This window comes from Crocuta crocuta, unplaced genomic scaffold, assembly GCF_008692635.1.
Source record: "Crocuta crocuta isolate KB4526 unplaced genomic scaffold, BGI_CrCroc_1.0 scaffold3, whole genome shotgun sequence".
NCBI lineage: Eukaryota > Metazoa > Chordata > Mammalia > Carnivora > Hyaenidae > Crocuta > Crocuta crocuta.
The window spans coordinates 16,957,287-16,980,216 of NW_027529934.1; the positions used below are offsets into that span (position 1 = coordinate 16,957,287).

A 22,930-nucleotide genomic window follows, 5' to 3' on the forward strand; every position below is an offset into this window, starting at 1 on the left:
TAAATATACTCAATACTCAAAAAAAAACACAAAATTTGAAGAGCTAGTTAAAATAATAAAGTTCAATTATTAGATGCTTAAGGGAGAGGCCCCTTAAATATAAGAACTCAAATGAAAGTAAGAGGATATTGAAAGTTATACAATGCAAAATGAAGCTAATTTGGTCATACTTATATCAAAGTACATACCGGCAATAAGAAAGACATTTTATAATGATAATAAGGTTATTCAATATGAAGACACATTAATACTAAATTTTTATGCACTTAATAACACAGCTTCAAAATACATAAAGCAAAACTTGACAACACTAAAAGAAAAGCAGACAAGTTCAGATTCACAGTTGGGAATGTTAGCACAATTCTATTAGTAACTGACAAAACAGGAGAAGAAAGAAGCTACAAAAAGATTGGAAAAGTATGATTACAGACTTTATCTAACGATACAAAATAAAACATATTTATATCAGAAAGCAGGTCTCAAACTTTTTCAGAAGTGTTGAGACATTGAGAGCATGTTCTTTGACCATAGTAAAATTAAGATAGATCAATACCAAAAAATAACCTAAAAGTCACCAAATGTAATGGGTCAAGGATATCACCATATATGTAACAATAATAAAATCTGACATCAAAATTGGTGGGGTTATAATAGCATACTACCCAGGAATACAAAAGAATGGACTACCAAAAACACCAACCACAGGGATGAATTTCAGAGACATTATACTGCATGAAAGAAGCTAGAAATATATACTGTAGGATCCATTTATAAAATTATAGAAAAATGGAAGCTATAATGGCAGAAAGAAGATAAATGGTTACCTGAGGTAAGGCATAGATAGGATTTTTTGTGAAGGGGCATGAGGAATTTTGGGGGCAATATAAATGTTTGATATCCTTTTTTAACAGATAGGACTTAAATGGAAAGAAAATCTATTTGATTTACATAATGATAAAACCATAAAGAAATCTAGAGTTCTTTTGGTTTTCTTGTACTGAAGTATCAAAAAACCAAATCAAAAGTACATGAAAAGCATTTTCTAATCTTTTTTTTTACTTGCCTGCCAATAATTCCCCTTTAGAACTACTATCATTTCTTTTTTGGAAATGGAAGCATTTCCAAATTTATTTATTTTTACTGAAGTTTAATTAACATGTAACATAATATATAACATATAGTAATATGTTAGATTACTATCAGGCCTACAACATAATGATTTGATATCTGTATATATTACAAAATGGTCACCACAGTCAACCTATTTTACTACAATTACAATTTTTTCTTTTTTTTGTAGTTTTTTTTTTAATGTTTTATTTATTTCTAGGAGAGAGAGAGATAGAGACAGCGTGAGCAGGGGAGGGTCGGAGAGAGAGGGAGTCACAGACTGAAACAGGCTCCAGGCTCTGAGCTGGCAGGCAGCACAGAGCCCGACGCGGGGCTCGAACCCACGAACCGCGAGATCATGACCTAAGCGAAAGTCGGACGCTTAACCGACTAAGCCACCCAGGCGCCCCCTACAATTTTTTCTTCTTATGAGAACTTTTAAGATCTATTTTCTTAATAATTTCAAATATGCAATACAGTATTATTAACTATAGTCACTTTACTGTATACTACACATACTGCATCCCCATGATTTATTTATAACTGGAACTTTGTATCTTTTGACTTCCTTCACACATTTAGCCCTCCTCCCACTTTGACACCCATCAATATGTTTTCTGTATCTATAAGCTTGTTTTATTTTTCATTTATTCTTAGATTCTATGTATAAGTGAGATCATATGGTATTTGTCTTTCTCTAACTTATTTCATTACCATGATGCCCTCAAGGTCCATCTACGTTGTTGGAAATGGCAACATTTCATTCTTTTTGATAGCCTGATAATATTCCATTGTATGTATATACCACATTTTCTTTATCCATTCATCCATATATGGACACTAAGGTGTCCATATCTTGGCTATTATAAATAATGCTTCAAATAAACAAAAGAATGCCATATCTTCGCTATTATAAATAATGCTTCAAATAAATAATGCTTCAAATAAACAAAAGAATGCATATGCCTTTTTCAGTTGCTTTTTGTTTGTTTTTCTTCAAATAAATGCCTAGAAATGGAATTGCTGGATATGGTAGCTCTATTTTTAAATTTTTGAGGAACTGCCATACTGTTTCCCATAGTGGCTGCACCAATTTACATTCCCACCAACCATGCATAAGGGTTCCCTTTCTCCACATTCTTACCAACACTTGTTCTTCCTTTCTTTTTGATACTAGTCATTCTAATGGGTATGAGGTGATATCTCATTGTGGCTTTGATTTGCATTAGTGATGTTGAGCATCTTTTCATGTACCTATTGGACATCTGTATGCCTTCTTTGAAAAAAAGTCTATTCATATCATCTGTCCATTTTTTAACTGCATTATTTGTTTTTTTGGTGTTGAGTTGTATGAGTACTTTATATATTTTAGATATCAGATACATAATTCGCAAATATTTTCTCCCATTCAGTAGGTTGCCATTTCACTTTGTTGATGGTTTCCTTTATTGTGCAGAAGCTTTTTAGATTGATGTAGGTTTGGTATCTTGATTGTGGTGTATTTTGATTATGGTTACATAGCTGTATACATGTGTCAACATTTATCAAACTATATGTCTAAAACAGATACAGCTTACTATATGCAAATTAAACCTTAATTATGTTGATTATAAAATTAATCAGAAAAACAAACTTCACAAAAATGCATCTAAAGTAGTTCCTAAGAGCAATTTGTAGCCTTTTCTGCACCTATTACAACAAAAGAAAAGCTAAAAAATTATTTATTTTTTGTATCTTAAGAGAAAAAACAACAAATTAAACTTAAAATGGGATAAATGAAATAAAAATACAGATATCAATGAAATAGAGAGCAAACATATAATAGATAAAATCAGCAAAGCCAAAAGTTGGAGCTCTGAGAAAACTAAGATTGATAAATTTTATAAAAAATTGATACATTTTATCAAAATCAATCATAGAGAGATCATAATCTTTAGTGTGAAAAGCAACATGATAAAATTCATAAATTACATCAGAAAATATTTTCATGACTTTGAGTTAGGCAAATGTTTCTTAAACAAGACACAAATATACTAACCATAAAAGAAAAATTAATAAACAGGGCCTTTTAAAAACTAATAGCATCTGTTCATCAAGAGATAATAGAGTAAAACAGCAAGCTGTAGAGAAGATATTAGCAATAGATATACCTAAGAAAGAACTCATACGTGGGGCACCTGGGTGGCTTAGCTGGTTAAGCATATAACTACGGCTCAGGTCATGATCTCACGGGTTGTGGGTTTGAGCCCCGTGTTGGGCTCTGTGCTGACAGCTCAGAGCCTGGAATTGCTTTGGATTCTGTGTCTCCCTCTCTCTCTGCCCCTCCTCTGCTTGTGCTCTTTCTTTCTCTCTCTCTCAAAAATAAATAAACAGTAAAACAAGTTAAAAGAAAAAAAAAAAGGACTGATACTGCACCAGTCTGGATTCCCACCAACAGTGCAAGAGGGTTCCCCTTTCCCCACACCCTCACCGACACCTGTTGTTTCTTGTGTTATTGATTTTAGCCACTCTGACAGGTGTGAGGTGGTATCTCTCTTTGTGTTTTGATTTGCATTTCCCCGATGATGAATGATGTTGAGCACCTTTTCATGCTGACACTGTGAGCTTTTCAAAAAAAAATTTTTTTTTAATGTTTATTTATTTTTGAGAGAGAAAGACAGAAACAGAGCACAAGTGGGGCGCCTGGGTGGCTTAGTCGGTTAAGCGGCAGACTTTCGCTTAGGTCATGATCTCGCGGTTCGTGGGTTCGAGCCCCGCGTCGGGCTCTGTNAAAAGAAACAGAGCACAAGTCAGGGAGGGGCAGAGGGAGAGGGAGACACAGAATCTTAAACATCCAGGCTCTGAGCTGTCAGCACAGAGACCAACGTGGGGCTTGAACATGGAAACAATGAGATCATGACCTGAGCCGAAGTCAGACACTTAACTGACTGAGCCACCGAGGCACCCCGATGCTGTAAGCTTTTATTTACTTATCTCAGCCATTCATTTATCTATCTGTCTATCTATCTATCTATCTATCTATCTATCTATCGTTTATTTATTTTTAAATTTTATTTAAATCCAAGTTAGTTAACATATAGTGTAATAATGGTTTCAGGAATAGAATTTAGTGATTCATCACTAACATATAACACTCCGTTCTCATCCCAACAAGTGTTCTCCTTGGCACCGATCATCCATTTAGCTCATCCCCCCCCATCTACCTCCCCTCCAGCAACCCTTAGTTTGTTCTCTGTATTTTGCTTGTCTCTTATAGTTTGCCTCCCTCTCTGTTTTTGTCTTATTTTCATCATCTAATTTTTAGGAAGGTTCTCCAAGACTTCTTCCTGTATGACCTGAAAGAATTAATTTTTCCTTAAGGAAACTAATTCATATGAGAATACTCTGCCATCCTCAAGGTCTTCTGAAACCACTTAATTCACTGCCCATTAGGATGTGCTGGCAAAGCAGAGTTGACCCTAGGGACTCAAAGGGTTCCTAAGCTGCATCCTATTTGGATCTACCTTAGAAGGGTGTTATGATTCAAAGAAGCATGACAGAAACTCAAGGGAGAGAGAAGGTACACAGAGAATAGAAAAGGCCTACTTGATTCTCTAAGGGCTGCCTGATTCCCCCAAGGTAGAGCTCTCAATGAAATCCTTGTGGGTGCATTTTGATCCAGGAACACCAATCTGCCACACCAATGAGCCAATCAGATTCCAAGGATGTGAGCTGGAGAAGTCCCACAGCTTGCTCATGCTGCTGGGCAAACTGGGCTTTGTAAAGAAGAGTGGCCTATAATGGGTTTAGTCAATGCTGTCATTCAAACAAGGAATCATTCAGGCACCCCCAAGGAAGAGAGCTGTATTACAGGTAGTCAAATAGAAACTTATATTGAAAACACTATTGGGACACCCGGGTGGTTCAGCTGGTTAAGCATCAGACTCTTGATCTTGGCTGAGGTCATGACCTCAGGGTTGTGGGATCAAACCCCATATCAGTGTGGTGCCTGATTGGGATTCTCTCTCTCTCTCTCTCTCTCTCTCTCTCTCTCTCACCCCCACCCCTATACTCTCTACTTTTCTCTCTCAAAATAAATAAATAAATGACGACAACAACAAAAAAGAAAATACTATCATGTCAGTGAAAAATAAGTCATCCTTATAACCATTAATACCCCCTTAACCCTAGTGAACAATATAAATAATGTATGTTCTATCTAATTTCACAAATGTCAGTGATCACTTGCATTCTTCAAAATCATTGGTATCAAAATAATACTTGAAATGTTTTAGTTCTTATATTAAATCCAATCTTGTTTTGAGAACAATATTGGATAAAGCAAGGTTATTTTTAAGTTTATTTTTGTCCTTTCACAAACCATTATACTTATTAACCCAGATGAAGAAAGATATTGTAATATATCTGGCCCATCCCATTCAACTCACAGTAGTAGCCTCTTTTTCAGAAAGCAGTTACTCAAATCAGAAAATTACAAAAGGCAATAGTACTCAAATTAAATTGCATACGAAGAGTCTCTTAAGTCTGTGCTGTTGTGAACAATATTTTAGCTGATTACTATGACTGACTGGTTTCAGATCTTTAAAGAGATGTATATCTCAAAGTAATTCACTAACTGTATTCCATTTCATGTGTGCATGAAACACACACCCAAACACAGTAATAGAAAGCCAGGTGAAGTCTCTAAGTTAAAACACACTTACTTCCTGCTCTGGTATTGAGAGATGGCTGGATACATAGATAGATAGATAGATAGATAGATAGATAGATAGATAGATAGATAGATAGATAGATAGATCTCCTGACATAGGAATTGTTAACTTCTGCACTCATCTGTTATATTTTAAGAAAAAACTTAAATGCTTAAAATCACTGCAAATTACAATTGAAATAATCATATCAAACTCCAGTGTCTTAAGGAGGAGAAGATCCAAAAAGTGATTTTCCCAGAGTCGTGGGTCTGCTCATGAATCAAGAACCAGATTTCCTGATGTTCAGTCCTTTAAATTGTGCCAACCTGTCTCCCGACTCAAAATAGACTTTATAACATATTTAAATTAGAAAAGTGCTAAAGATACTTGGGGTGCTAGTATATTTTCCCTCTTTCAAGGACACTATTTTAAAATATGTTATTGGCCTGACTAATAGGAAAGACAAGAAAAGGGAAGGAAGAAGGGAGGAATGGAGGGAGTTAGGAGAACCCTAAACTTTTCATTTTCAGAATTCTATGAATTCTATTATACTTTCAGTTTAACTTCCTCACATAAATTTATGACAACAGAGGAATCTTTGAACCATTTCAATTTCCTCCTACTTTGAAAAAGATATTAAGAGGCAAAACCTGAAATTGACAGGGCCATTAAAACATGACACCAAATTTTTAACAGACTTCCCTCTAATCTGACAGTTCAGATCATTTCTCATGTCACCAGAGCCACAGAAAAGTTTTTAACTACAAAGTCAGACTTCTATATCCTTGAAACCAGAATTGATTTCCACACTTATTGTAACTGAAATTCTCTTAATAATTTCTGTCTCAATTTAAGAACACAGCATATTATATTTCTAGTATAGGCTTCAGTGATAAGTTGTCAGAAATAAATGAAGTAATGTATGTGAAAGTACTTTGTAAATTTGAAAGTATTGTAACACATGGAAGACACTGTATTTTAAAAAAAAAAGATCTATAAGTGTGTTGCTGATGATGAAATAAGATACATCATTCTTAATGGTAAATCATTGGATGCATTTATTTTACAATAAGGAGCATAACAAGGATGTCCATTATAATTGCTTCATTTTACCACTATTATTGGACATTCTGGCCAGTGCAGTAAGATCAAAAGAAAGATGAAGGAAGGGACCAAAAAAAAAAAAAAAAAAAGAGAAAAGAAAAAAGAATTGGTAAAGAAGAAGCCTTTTAAAAAATCAAGGTATGATTAATGTTTATTCAGATTTGTGCAAGGTATCCAGGGTAGAAACTCAAACGTATATTGCTGAGTGTGTGAGGTATGATGTTGGATATGATTCTAGAAATAAAAATGATAGAACAGGCAGACCACACTCAGTGGCCTTTTTACATATAGCAACTTTTGGGGATATGGAATGAAGGTCATAAAATGAAAGACTATGGCTCAAATTTGATAGAAAAAGCAAAGGAAGATGTATGCACAGACTTGAGAAGAATACTCAAAATTCTAAAGTGCTCATAAGTTTGTTACCCTATTTGTGAGTTATCACCACCACCTGAGGTTTCCCTGCATGAGCGCTGAACTACTACATAACAGATCAAGAGAAGAAGGATTGTGTCACTTAGGGCACCAGCAAATTTTGGTTTCTCCAACATATTCTGATATATTCATCTCTGCTCCCCCCCACCCGCCATTATCAAAGGGCATTGTAAAATGTTTCGGTAATATATATTTTAGTACAACATTACCAGCCTTAGCTACTTTTATTTACTACCTTGGATTTTGAAATGCATTTAATATGATTCTTTTGTTTTCCACATTTTTACAAAATTTAGTGTAATTTTAAATGCTCAGCAGTTACAAAGTATCTTAGAGCTACACTGTTCATACTCTTAACTCAGAAAGGGCTTTAAAACTGTCTAATCATGTTGCAAAGTATACACTGATGATCTAACCATGGCCACACAAGCTGTATGAATGTATTAATGAATACTCTCTAATGAATTCAAGGTTGGATTATTATCTGCAATATCCAAGCAAGGGATACCAACTATTTAACTTTATTTTTGTGTTTGGTCGTGGTTCAGATATTTCTCCTGCAAATATTATGTAATGAGGGAAATACTGTTTTTACTACAATGAAGCAAAATTGTTAAGTCAGAGGCTGCAGGCACATAGAACCATCTGTTTTAGTTATGTGAAAAAACTAGTATCAACCAGAGAAAAATTGAGGGAAAAGTTACTGATTGGCTGAAAATATTCTGAATGCTAGGAGGAAAATGTTTTCCTATATACCATAAGTCAGACCCTTCTATGTAAACTTAAAAACTATATAAATTTTGTTCTCTTCCTTATGTAAGCCAGAAGCTAACTAGCTGACAGAATTTCAAAATTGGGAGAAAAATTTTTAATCATTACTTCTGCCTTTTACAATCATATAATGAATATATTATATATCCGTAATGGTTTTCAATGGTTTGTGGCATTTTTAAAACTAGATGATGTATTCCCTTCCAGAAGTCAGTACACTCTCAGACTTTATTTATGCATTTCTAGCTCTGATGATATATCCATATAAAAGAATTTTTCTGATCAGTGTTTATAATCCTCCAAATGTTACATTTGAAGAGAAGGGGAAGGGAAGGAAAAAGAAAAGATAGGGGAGGGCAGAGGGCTAAACTACAAACATGCAAGAAGGATTTTAATGAATGCTATGCCATTTGCAGAATTAGGCATCAGTCCTACTTGGTTAGCACAAGCAGGCAAGTGCTTTTATAAGTAACATTATAAATAATCAGTAAATATAAAATGACACTGATATATGAACGTACTTCTGAATATCTAACTGGCCAAATTTTGCTACTCAATAAAAGGATAAGTTTAATTATTTAGGAACTGATTACCTAACTTATAAATTAGCCATGGTATTTGCTTTCTCTCCATATTATTACAAGATTTTCATGTAGTCTGCTGTTCAGAAAGAACTTTTATTGGAATGGTAGGTGAGGGCAATGTGGAGTTTACCCACCAAATTTTGTAAGGCATCTTAAGTTTGAGGATAAAGGGCAAAACTCTGTTTAATGGACGTTGCAGTTGTTAGCTTTTGGCCTCAATTAGCATTGACAATATGAGTTAACGATATGCAAAGATTTAAAAAGTCACTTTGCATTTCTGATATAACTTTGAAAAATTAGTAATCTGATGACTATTCTCCATTAACAGAAACAGAATCTTTTACATCCAAGTAGAACATATTTACTAAAGTTCAGGAAAAAGTTTTCTTCCAGGCTTACTAATGGGGGAAAAGATTTCAAAATGGACTACACAAAGATGTATCATGTGGGATAAGTTAGAGTATACCAGTAGTATCAGAGACCTTACCAGTATTAAAAACCCACATTGTTTCTTACATTTATGTGGTGTCCAAAAATTGAGACAATTGCCACATTATCCTGGCATAAGGGCAGTCATCAGGACTCCTCTGAGCCTTTACTACAGTAGCCTGAGAGGACCTTTAGTTCCCTTCCTGTTAGCCCCAGAGTCAAAGCGAGGCCACAGTGCGCCCCCTCCCCGACAAGGAGGCAGGGAGCATGCAGTCAGAAAGTCACCTTCAGGACTCAGTACTGAGCAGAGGAAACTAAGGTAGGAAGGAAGGGAGACTGAAGAGACAAACTGACCTAAGTAGAGTCATTCTGGTTTTAGGCTGACCCTTAACCTAAAAGCCACCAGGTGATAAAAAGAGTCACACAATCTGACTCAGAAAACCACAAGACCCCATTCCTCTGTCAGTAAAAGCCACAAGGGCCAGACACTCTTAAAATTGCTACCTGTAGGTAATTTCACAACCCTAAGACAATGGAAAAACTAACCACCCAATGCAAATGATAAAGCCAAAGTTAAAGAATAAGCCCTTTCCATAAACGTTAGCTAACTTTAAAACCTTAAAACCCAGGGCACCTAGGTGGCTCAATTGGTTAAGCCTTCTGACTTTGGCTCACGTCATGATCTCATGGTTCGTGCATTCAAGCCCTGTGTCAGGCTCTGTGCTGACAGCTCAGAGTCTGGAGCCTGCTTCAGATTCTGTGTCTCCCTCTCTCTCTGCCCCTCCCTGCCCATGCTCTCTGTCTCTCTTTCTCTCAAAAATAAATAAACATTTAAAAATTTTTTAAAAGTATTTAAAACCCTTCATTAGAGGCCAAGGGGATCCTTTTCCTCATCTGGGATGAGAGATCACTACTTTGTGAAGTAGTTCCTTTCTTACTTTTAGACTTAGTAAATCTTCATCCCTTTCTCTAAACTTGCTCTTGAATTCTTTCTCATGCAAAGCCAAGAAGTCTCTCAGCTAGGAAGGGGCTCTGGTTGTCCAGCATCAAGGGGCACAGTGCAAATAAGAAATGAAGACAGGAAAAAAAAATCTGTAAGTCTTTAAGATGGGTTCCTAAGATACAGCGCTGTAAAATAAGTTAGAAAAAATGAGGTTGAGGGCCCTACCTTGCAGATCTTGTAAAGTGATTCCTGCCCATCTCCTCCAGTATCTTTAAAGTAATCATGTGCGGGAAACGTACGATGAATATCTCGAGTGATGACACTCTCCTGGGCTGAGTCCTAAAAAAGAAAAAAAATTGACCTGGTCATTCATTTAAAATTTCTTTTTAATTATGAAAAATAATATATGCATATGGGTAAAAAAATAGCCAAAAACAGAAAAAAGTATGCTTCCCCCACCAAAAATACCTGCCTTCCATTTCAGACCCATAGTCCCATTCACTAGCTACAACGCTACCAACAGTTTCTTTTGTATCCTTTCATCCATCTATCTATAGATGTGTGAACATACGCTCACGTGAGGGGAGGTCGGGGGGGAAGTTGTATACACACATCTCCATCCTTTGCTTTTTGAAGCACAAATAGAAGAAAACTATCCATTCATGTAATAGAATAACTTCAGAATATTCCTAATCAGTACATGCAAGTATATTTTATTGTCTTTAAGAGCAGCTATTAAAAAGAAGGAGGTACATCTGGATGAAGATATATGATGGTTTATTTACTATTCTCCTATTAATGAGTTTTTTGCATTTTCTGTTTGTATTACAAATAATATCACTAGGAACATTTTTATACATACATGTTCAAGAATAGATTCCTAGGGGTGGAGCTGTAGGTCAAACTGTAGGTAACATTTCCATTTTTAATGAAGGTACTTTCCCCTCTGAGGTGGTGTAACAGTACCTACTCCAAACACTGGCGGAGGAGATGTTTTTCCATACCTGCCCAATACCACACATGACTAACTTCTCACAATTTTGACCATCTGATAAGTGAAAACTCAGACCACAATAATTTAAAGAAGTAAAGATATCAATCTTTTCCTGCTGATAGGTTATCAACTCGTGCGCTCCAGAGAACAAAAACCTCCCAAACTACTATATTAAGATGACACGGGCTTTAAAGATAAATCTAGAGGTTCTTTGACAGGTTTCATGATCCAAGAGCTCAGAATTGAATAAAATTCTAAGCTTTATAAAAAGTTATTAACCAATCATTTGATTGGATTTGATTCCTATGAATGTTGTTTTATCTGTTTAAATGTCAGGACAATAGGAGGGAACTACTTCCAGCAGCCCTGATGATGAATATATTTTGCACAACTTAAGAAGCACCAATGACTCCCAGCGCAAATTAAAAGTGTTCTTTAATGTCTTGGTTGCATAAAGATTTGAACAAATCCCCTATTTTAGTTAAAATCAAGAAAGGAAAAAATGTTTAATACATGAATTGCTTTAATGAGTGCTGTCTCCCTTTTCTCTCTGTAGCTGAGAAGTATGTAAGAAGGAAATGGCTGATTAACTGTGAGTTAAGCCAGTGCCTTCTCTTGCTGCCTTTTTTCATTTCAGCTGCTATTTCACACTGAGTGGTAATTAGATCTCATACCATGTAGAGAAAGGACACAAACTGAAATGTTCCAAATTTGCTAGCAAACACTGAAGACACTGCAAATCAGTCCAGAGGAAATTCTGAAGGCTTATTGGAATGTAAGGCTACAGCTGAATAAAAATGAAACAAACAAAATTACCATACCTTAAGTGTCAGGATACATAGAAAGTTTATATTTATCAACATAATTGCAGTTTCTAATGACAAAGAAAATTTTGAGAGGAGGTGGGAGCACACATAAAGGTAATGCACAAAAAGATACAGCGGGTTATGGAGTCTAAGTAGGGGATCCCCAAAGCAGGGCATCTGGCACCAGGTAGGTGAAAGTTTTCACTGCCCAGGTTTTCCCTAATAGAAAGGTTTTCTTTCCACCCAGTAATAGTTCCCCTTATAAACTATTTGAAAAGATGATCAGTGAAAATGTTACTACTGCCATTGCTAACCTATTTCAGGGGCAAACATGTGCTGAGTGGTTCACAGGATAAGTCTTTTTACACTTTTCAAGATGTTAAGGGAGAGAAATCATTGGACTATATTCCCTAGAAACTACCTACTCATTTGGCATCATACTGTGTTTAAATGGTACCAACAGTCTGATTCAGAGACAGGGAAATTGATCAAAATTTTCTAGAAAGTAACTATGCATAATATGGAGTAATTCTTTCTATGCATACTTGAATCATTTGTTTCTAAAAATAAATGGGTAAAAATTAAATGAAAGTAGAAATCATCAATTTTTCCTTACTTTAATGAACCATCCCTTCCTAGGGTTACTTTATTTTTTTTTAATTTTTTTATTTTTTTCTAAAATATTTTTATTTATTTCTAGGAGAGAGAGAGAGACAGCATGAACAGGGGAGGGTCTGAGAGAGAGAGAGACACAGACTGTGAAACAGGCTCCAGGCTCTGAGCTGGCAGTCAGCACAGAGCCCGACGCGGGGCTCGAACCCACAAACCGCGAGATCATGACCTAAGCGAAAGTCGGACGCTTAACCGACTAAGCCACCCAGGCGCCCCCCTAGGGTTACTTTAAAATGCTCTCTATAAATGTGCATTTCTAGAGTTTTCTTCCAACATATTGCTCGTTCTCAGCTGACTAAGGGAATAATTTCTGGAACTTCATTTTATAAACTACATAAAATATTTTGCTATACTGTTCACTGATCCCTTTCATACAACTGAAGGTCAGAAGGTACATTAGAGTCATAAAGAGACTAATATGAATTAAATTATGTATTAGAGAAAATAATCATGTTTTCAAAGCTCAAGCTAACCACCTCCCAATTACCCATACTGTTGAGACTAAAAACAGCACACATTTCCGGAATCCACACCTAATTTCCCAAATTCACTCACTTCTTCAACAAAGACTTGAATCAAAGCTAACATTCAGTAAAAGGAAGATAAAATGATTTTTCTCTTCAATGTTAATTTTGTTTAGATATATTTCAATTATAATTGTCAATTTTCATAAGAAAACATAAGGACAAAAAAGATGCCAAATATCTCACCATGGAAATATCTAGAGTTAAAAGGTTTCATGTGAAAACCTTTTTTTAAAAAATATGGCTAAAAGCATTTTATAGCACGACCAAAACTGATAATGAAGTCATCTTCTTGGATGGTTCCCATAAGCAGAGTCTCCTTAAATGCTGATAGTCATCTTCAGAACGAGAAGAGGGAAGAAGTCATTTCCTCATGGGCAGCTACTTCACCACTACCCAGAGGTTCACAACTTGATGCACAATTTACTTCCCAGGGCATTCATCTCCCGTTCTGATCTTCAGTCCAGGATGGTGGGTTAGTGGCTTGGACCAGATAAACTCATTGGTCCTATTTCTGGCTGCTCCACTTAATATGTAGAGGATCCCAACGAGGTATTTAATCTCACTAAACTTCAGTTTCCTCATCTATAAAATGGGACAATGATTCCAAATTTATGTCATTTAGAATAAAATAATGCAAAGTGTTTATTAGCACACTGACTGGTATAAACTGAATATCTGTTAAAGAAACAAATCAAAATAGTAATTGTTAATTATTATTCTTTCTCCTTAAGAATCACATTTGACTTTTTAAATGTTTTGGTGAATATAACATTTTAGACATCTTTCTGTGTGTGTGTACTTTATTTTTTTTGTTTTATTTTTTTTAATATTTTTATTTATTTCTAGGAGAGAGAGAGAGAGAGAGAGAGACAGCGTGAGCAGGGAGGGTCAGAGAGAGAGGGAGTCACAGACTGAATCAGGCTCCAGGCTCCGAGCTGGCAGTCAGCACAGAGCCCGACGCGGGGCTCGAACCCACGAACCGCGAGATCATGACCTAAGCGAAAGTCGGACGCTTAACCGACTAAGCCACCCAGGCGCCCCTGTGTGTGTGTACTTTAAATAATAAAACAAACTGCTGTTTTTCTTTGGATATCATGGACATTATGAATAGAGTTTTCAGCATGATGACATTTTAATGTATACATTCCCCATTCTGAATTTCCTATCATGTATCTCACGTGTCCTAAATTATCTTTGTCTCTATTAATCCACAAATAAAAGCAAAAGTGAACAATTATTTGCATAAAGTAATGTTTTACCAATTGGTAAACATTCTGACTGCAGCTTTGCATATCCCCATGCGATAGAGATGTACACAACCCAGAAGGAGGATGGAAAGGACAGGGTGTGGTAGAAGCTAAATTTGCCAGCTACCATTTCCATCACTTCTTCAGAATTTAGCTTCTGAGAATCAGAGAAGGCCTTACGTCATGGTTATGGATAGGACAAATGCCACTGTTTCCACTGCATGCCTTCCTTCTGGACCATCGACACCAAGCATGTAACTGGTAGGCAAAGTCCTTGAGATTCTATCCTGTCTAAGCAACAGTCAGGTTGGGCCACACACAGAAACAGACTCAGACCAGTAAGAGGGAGTAACAGAGAGGGGTTTGGAAGAATGTCTTAAAAGCTGAGTTTTACCTGCCTCCTCACCACCTCACAGCCCTGACACTGCCAACACATAGAAACTAAATTTCTATTTAGTTTATCTTTGAAGGATTTTCTTTAATTTCCAAACTGCTAAATCAGAAGACTAAATTATCTTTTTACTTTCAAAACAGGTCTCATCTCTAGTGTGATAAATAAAATCCACGGTCCAACAGAGGGTATAATTTGGCTTGTTGAAAATCAATTTAAAATCAATTCTAAGAGATATGATAAGTAGCTTAATTAACTTTTGACCATTTTAAGTGGATTCAATTTACAGTCTCTATCAAGAGTTTCATATTAGCTGCTCTTCTAGTATTATGTATATACTCTGACATGTCTGCAATCTTTTCAATTCCTATTCCAAAAGAATCATCACTTAACTTGTTTATTGTGGGGAAAAAAATGAATACAGCATTCAAGTGCTGACAAGTATTAGGAGGACAGGTTTGGATACCAATAGACTATTATTTTTTTATAAAACAATTTCTGGAATGTCAACAACTGGAAAGGTATTTCACTGCAGATGATTGTTTTCACATGTGACCTTAGCCCCAGATGAAGTATAAAAGTAATGTCTGATAAAGGAACACCTTGACTGTGCCTTAATTTGCTACATTTTTACAACTAAGAGAGCATCTGTTCTTTTTAATCCCTATTGTCAAATCCAAAGGATAACTGCATTTTCACCTCTCATCGACCACAAAATCACTTCATCTTTATAAATACCATGCCCATTTGTTAGTGTTACTAAAAATGCCAATGTAGACCGCACCTACTCACAGTTGGCAGATAAATGATTCAGAGCTTAAAAAATATTTGACCTTAGAACGTGCCTTCTATTCTTACTTCACAGGGATCCTCCTTCAGTTCTATGTTGGAGCTAGATCTATGGTAAAACATCACAAGCTGGTCGGCTTACATGTCCCCGAAAGCAGATGGGTTTGCAGTGGTGGGTCTGATTTATTTGCCTTGATGTTTGCCAAAAATCCAAAGAGGCAGACATAAAAGGAGAAAATATGAAAGTGCATTCTGGTTTTAAACATGCTATTGAAATTGTGAGCTAGAAACAGTAACACAAAAAGAATGGATCACTGCCAGGCTTCAGTCCTTGACTATGCAGGTAGGGGGAGTCTTAGCATAGGTGGAATACTATTGAAGCAAAGAAAGAGATGTTAACTAAATCATACCATAAGCAACCTGTTTCCTGGGCACTGAACACACATGCTACCAAATGTCTCAGGGTCAAAGCCTGACACAAAGGTCAAAACTATAAGCCACATTCTGGCTTCAACTAGAAAGAAATCTCTTCAGGGAAAAAAGCAACAATGAGAGCTAAAGGAAGGGGAAGGAAAGGGGAAAGGAGGGTGCGTAGCTCTAAGACCAGTCAATATTCATGACAGATACCTTGATCCTGAAGGAAGTGCCAGGAGTGGAGTAGGAAATATTTGAATAGCATAAAGCATTTTTGGGGGACTGGAAGACTAAGCAGCATTGTAGCCTATGGGCACAACCTGGATTTCCCAGAGTTCTTATGAAATTTAGGTCAGAGCAGAGATGACTCTCTATGACAAATACCTGGGGTTACTTTTAGACTCCAAATACACCCACCAAATGCATCTATGGCCATATTTGGAAATGTCCTCATTCCAGGGTTGCTAACCACTCATTGTCCCAAAATAAAGGTTCAACTGACAGTCTTGGAAACTCATTCAATGAGCAATGGTAAACTCTGCAACTTCTGCTGGAATTTAGTACAGTAACTGAACTCCATGGTATTATTTTTCAAAGTAAGATGTATGTCTAACTTTGTATTATTTTTAAAAATTATGATTTTTACCAAACCCCTTAATAAAAAATAAAAATTTTAAGTTTCATATTTACTCCCATTGTATAAAAGTAACATTCTTTAATTTTTCCACAAAGCTAAAGAACACCTCTAGTAACTATCATTTGATAAAAATGTCTATTTGCACCTAATATTTAAATTTTATCATTTTATTAATTTTGACTATGTACATACCTAGTTATTGTTTTTACAGGCTGAATAATTTTTAATAATTTCAGAAAATATTCTACTACTCTGTCAACTGCTTTAAATGCTTCTCTTTGAAACTCTCTGAGCTAAATTACATCTTAAATTGAATGACATAAAAATTGAAGGTACAAAAAAGTAAGCTTTGTTTGGTTGCATAGTACAAATTCATTTATGTGTTCAACAAATACTAGTTCTGAGTTACCTACTAAGAATCAAGCATTACTGTAGGTGTAGAAGATACAACTGTTGGCAAAGCAACGTTCTTCCCCTATAGGACTTAAATTCTAGTAGCAGGGAAAATAGACAAAAAAACAAGTACATCATCCTGGTTAGTTAAAATACTATTTTAAAAGATGAAACAATGTAAACAGATAGTGAGAAGAAGCCTGATATTTTAGGTAGGATGGTGATGCCTTTCTGAGTGTGGGTTCAACTATTTACAGAAAGAGTGTTACAGGCAAAGGGGAAAACGTGCAAAAGTTGTGAGGTGGGAGCAGAATGTCAACAGTTCTCTAGACATTTTCTAGAGTTTTGCTAACCTTTGTTTGCAGATGTCTTCAATGAATTGCCAAAAATTGCTCCAATACTTTTGTGGATTAACATGGCTACCTCAGAAATTTATAAGTATAATTTAGATCATTTTTACAATATGTCTTAATTCATATGCTTGAATAATATGTTCTGGTTCGACGTGTCTACGTGAAATTTACCATTCAAACATCTAATACCTGCCATGTACAAGACATTGTACTAGGAGACAGGGGATCAAAACAAAACAAAAAATAGGATATACTCCATAATACCCCTAAATTGCAAGAGATTAAGATCTTGTAAACATAAAATACAGGTGCGAATATCAATGGAAGGAAACATATTGCTAAGAGTCAAATAAATGATACGGGCAAAGTTACCTATGATAAGCCAGTAAAGAAAGTGACTACAGAAGGGTTCACATGGTGAAAGGGGCCGTCCCCAGAAGATGACAGGTTGGGTTCAAGTCATAATCTCACAGTTGTGGGACTGAGCCCCATGTCCAGCTCCACACTAACAGCACAGAGCCTGCTTGGGATTCTCTTCCTTCTCTCTGTCCCTACCCCTGCTCACTCCCTGCCACCCCCTCAAAGTTACTAAATAAACATTTAAAAAAATAAAGTAAGCTAGAGGAAAAATAATGTTAAGAAAATCATAAGGAGGAAAAATTATAATTACAATACCATACTGCATTTATCAAATAAAATCGGTGTATAAATGGACCCACACAGCTCAAAGCCATTTTGTTCAGGAGTCAACTATATAATAATAAGGGTGGTGTAAGCAGAGGATCCAAAGCAAGAAAGCACTTGGCATGCGCAGGAAATATGACTCTAATTGTCTACAAAGGGGAATTCATAAAGGGGAAAGTTGAGTGTGATCTAGAATATGGAAAGGTCATATTGAATGAAGATGTTTTAACTTAGTCCTGGGGACAACAAGGAACCATTTCATCTGGCCATTTCACTTCATGGCCTTTGGAGTCAGTTTTGTGACCTCTTGTGCGATCTCATCTGCTTTTATTACCTGAAAGAATTAGTGTGTAGTAAAGAACTAACCTTATACAAAAAGAGGGCTGGAGTTACCAGGAGGTGATGTCTAGTCCCTTGGAATATCATGCCTGGTAGGAGGTGTTTTGGCCACCCAACAGTCTAACAATTGTGACTTATTATGGGGTTTGGGCCATGCATTATTAGTTCTATCTACAACAAGACTGAAAACTAAAAGCCAGTCACATGGGCAGTATATGAAAAGCTCCTATGAAAACTCTGCACAGTAAGACTCAAGTGAGCTCCCCTAAATGAAGCTGGCAATACTCCATGTGTATCATTCCACACTGATGCCAGGAAAGCTATGTTGCCGATGACTTCATGAGGAAAAGACAAAAAAAGTTTCATGTCTGTTATTTCTCCTGGACTCTGCCCAATGTGCTTCTTCCTTTGGCTGGCTTTAATCTGTATCCTTTAGCTAGAATACACTGGCACCATGATTTTAACAGCTTTCACTGAGTTCCTTGAGTGTTTCTAGTGAATTGTAGAACCTAAGGGTGATTCTGATAACACCCTGAACTTATAAGTAGTGTCAGAAGTGGTGGCACTATTGTGTGGCCTATGCTCCTCTTTACCTTCATAACTGGTTATATTATAACAAGCTGACCATCAATAACTTTGAAGTTCTCGCTGTGGTATTCTCACCAGTAAGTTTTGTTTATTCAAAGATATTTATGATTGCCTACCTTTTCTTCTATGACAAAGTATTATTCACAATAAAACAGTCCCCTAATACTGTGTTAATTCAGATGACTTTCTAAAAAATCACCTTTAATATAGAACCCTAAAGTTTAAACATATTGAACCACTACCGACCATTTGACCACTTGTTTACTGAGCTTTCCCAAAATCTCTATGTGATTAGTGAAGTGAAGACCACTAAATGAAAAGGAGAACATACCATTACTGAAGTGATCCTATAATTCACTTACATGAGGGTCACCTACCTAAAGCTTAAAAGAAGAGTGAGTGTAAGTGACCAATCTCTAAGTAAATGCCACCAACGTGTGTATTTTAAAAATCATTTAAGACCAATAATGCTCCTCATGCTGGGATATGGATTTTGAAAAAGGCAATTAATTCTTATATCAAGTCAGGTTATATAACTGCCATTTTGTTCCTTTTTATAATAGCACATTACCAGTAACACAAGATTTTACTCACGTATGAGCAGAAGATGCACTGATCACCACACAGTAACAAAAGAAATAGGAAGGGCTAAGTACAGAAAGATTTGTTCCTGAGAGACTTATGATAGTTCTAGTTCTCAATTAAAAAGGTTATTTCAATAAATTAAATATTCTAATTCCATCTAGTAAGTGTATAATAAGGTATTTTTTTGTTTTACACATTCTGATTAATATTATAACTTTCTTTTCTGATAATCTACTTTGTTCAATTTTTCCCATTCAAGAGAGTCAATTTCTGTTTCTCCAACAGATTTCTTCTGGAAGTAGAAAAAAATTTTTTTGCAGAAAAGCACATTTGAAGCTTGATTAATCCCTTCTGGAATAAAGCCAAATCATGGGTAGAAACCTAAGAGATTTTTATTCTATACTTTTTTCCCTCTATATTGATTCAGAAATGAGCATTATAGTTAGACTTAGGAGATCTAGGTAAATATACATTCCAGCTCAACACACTATATTCCTTTTCAGTCTCTTTGGTGAGTTTCTGCTTGAGTCCCCCTTATCTGATAATCCTTAACCTTGTTCTCTGCTCACCCTCCATGTTCTTCCTGGGAATCCTATCCATTCCTGATACTTCAACTACCAGCTGTCTACTCTCTCCTTGCTTTTTACTACAGTAGAAGCCAAACCTTACTGATTATCAGAATCATCTGAGAAGCTATTTTGGAACCCATATCCCCAGATCTCACCTTGATTTGATTTACCAAAATCTCTATAGTACTTCCAGGTGAGCTATATTTTTAACAAATCCCTACACAGCCACAAGCAAAAGTCTACAAATTGTTATTTAGGAAATACTGGTCTAACATCTAAAACTTAACTCAAAAACTCTAGTCAGAATTTTCCATATAATCAGGTGTCCTTTTATATTTTCAGGCTCAATAGAGTGAAATTCCATGACTGAACTGACATCCAGAAAGGTATTCTGAAAGCTGTCTTTTTCCTTTTCCTCCTTTAATCAATTAACCTTTGGTTCTTCCATTCAGCTATATTAATTAACTGGTACCCATGTCTGAATATGCTCATGTGATTAACACCTCTAGGTAGACCATGATCAGTTGTTATTTACCTTTGCTTCCCTGGTACCTGAGACTTTAGTAGGTGCTTAGTAAATGAGTGCTAAATAAATCAGAACAAGGGAAGCAGGCATGGTAAGTGTATATTCTCTATGATGAAAAGACCCAAGTTTTATAACGTTTTAAGTTCTGAATTCTCTTGTAACCTCATTTAGTCAAATGCAGTAGCAAATAGAAATAATCTGCCCCCAAATCAAAGATGATAACAACGACTCAGGCTTACAAGCCAAAATTCTTCATGGCAAAATGCATACCAGAATTACTCATTTGGGAGTAAGGACATTATTACCAAAGTTGACACATGGGAATAGTTACAAATATTACTACAAAAAAAACCGCCACAAATGGATCTCCATCTTAAAAACGAAATTAGAAATTCTACCACTACTGAAACTGCAAAAATCATCATAACAAAAAGGTTTTTGAGTTTTATCTCATTTTTTATGAAGACTAATAAAAGATAAAGATACATTCAAATGATGCATTATTTTAAAATCAGCCGTTTTACTTTAAAAATGACAAGAGATGAATCATATAATTAAGGTGCTCAAAACCCTACTAGAAACAAAGTACATTAAATTCGATGTTTTAGAAATCTCAAGTGTCCTTCACAGTTTACATGTTAACTCCTTCTCAGTAAAAGAGCTTGAAGTAGGAGACTGAGATTAAGGTTAGGCAAGAATCAGGAAATTCTTTCCTATTCACTGCATCTCAGGATGATGGTATTTAATAGGCTCATTACTAGGTTCTTAACACCATATTAAATCAAAGGAAGATACAGATCCTCCTCTTTTATTTTAGGGCCTTTTAGAAGTTATAAATTAGGAAAGAGTAATGTCTTCTATTCTACTTCATAAGATTATAAGATACTTATGAAATGAGGATTTTTTTTTCTATCTTTTGAACTGCTAGCTATTCAGGTTCTAGAATATTGACATGAGAAAAATTGACAAACAGTTTATGGCTGTGGTCTTTCCCTGTTGAAATACTATCCCCTCCCCTTTAATCAATACATGTGTTTACTTCTGATTTAAATGCTGCAAGGGCCACAGATTTTTCTGCAATTTTATTGCTAATAGACCTAAGTTACTAGAAGAGAATTTTTAAGTCTAAATTTCTAAAAAAAAAAAAAAAAAAGAAAAAGGAAAAGAAAAGGTAACTGGGTAAACATTAAGAAATTGCAAAAGTAACCCCACTTACTTCTCATTTATTAAGTTGCCATTTGTATACGGTACTTTCACTTGATTCAGTGGCTACGGGGCTGAAAGGTTCCTTTCCAGGCACCTGTCTGGCACTGCTTCTTTATTTAGACCTGATTCTACAAAGCTCTCTCATTTTTCTAAAGCTGTAAGTGGTTGATACCAAGTTACATACACATAACGGTTCCCATGTTGCAGAGGGTAATTAGACATAATCGACCACCAGTCACAATATGAAAATAATTCATATTATTCTTCAGACAAACCAAGCATTGCTTAATCAGTTAGGATATGTGCCCTTTTCTGGTACCACCACCACAGTTCAGGATATTATCACTTTATGCTTAGACTATTTCAATGGGTCTAAATTAAATAGAAACTTTTCTCTACTTCAATCACCCTAAAGCACTGCCTTGCTCCTGTGTAGCATTCAAATCCATCTACGGTACAGTCCCACCCACTATCTGGAAAAAAAATCTTGTATCATTGTGTTTGAATCATATCCCATTCCATAAAATTGCATGGTTCTTCCAAGCTTTAATGCTTTTATGCAAGTTCCTCTGCCCTGGATGGCCCTACTTTTAATATCTTCTATTGAAGTCCTGTCCATTTAAAAGCTTCTATCAGACTTCTTCTATGGTGCTTTCCTAATGATATCAAGTAAAAATAATGCTATCTTCTCTTAGAGTCTTATAATTCCAAGTGGTACAAACTTACATAAAACCTGTTATATATTGCCTTGGAGGTAAGATATATTTTTACCTCCCCTCAGCTCCTGGCCACTGGAGATGCTGCCTACAGTAACACATCTGGTACCTCATACATAGTAGGGGCTGAACAGATACTCACTGAATAAATGATTTTATGAAAGGAGAAAATAGTAAACCAAGTAGAAAGGCAGAGAATAAAAAACGAGCTTATGTTGCTACTTAAGTGGAAGGTGGGTCAAGTACCATATTGAGCCACAAATGGAAACTAGATTGGGGCAAATTTTCCTTTCTTGGGCACTCTGGGCTGGCTCCTTGGGGAGAGGGTTTATAAAAACCATAGTAAGACAGAAAGTTATCTGACGGGGCTACTGCCACAGCCAATGCCACAGTTAACATTTTAAGCTCCCCCCCCACCCCCCCCCCC

General features: G+C 35.9%; 1 protein-coding gene across 2 annotated transcripts in view; it reads right to left on the reverse strand.

Annotated features, from left to right (window-relative positions):
- Nucleotides 1–22,930, reverse strand: part of RABGAP1L (RAB GTPase activating protein 1 like) — a 674,356-nt gene that overhangs the window by 312,543 nt on the left and 338,883 nt on the right. For both annotated transcript variants that reach the window (XM_077763327.1, XM_077763328.1), the window contains exon 13: nucleotides 10,293–10,406. In XM_077763327.1, coding sequence (XP_077619453.1) covers nucleotides 10,293–10,406 — 114 coding nt within the window. The remainder of the gene's footprint in view (nucleotides 1–10,292; nucleotides 10,407–22,930) is intronic.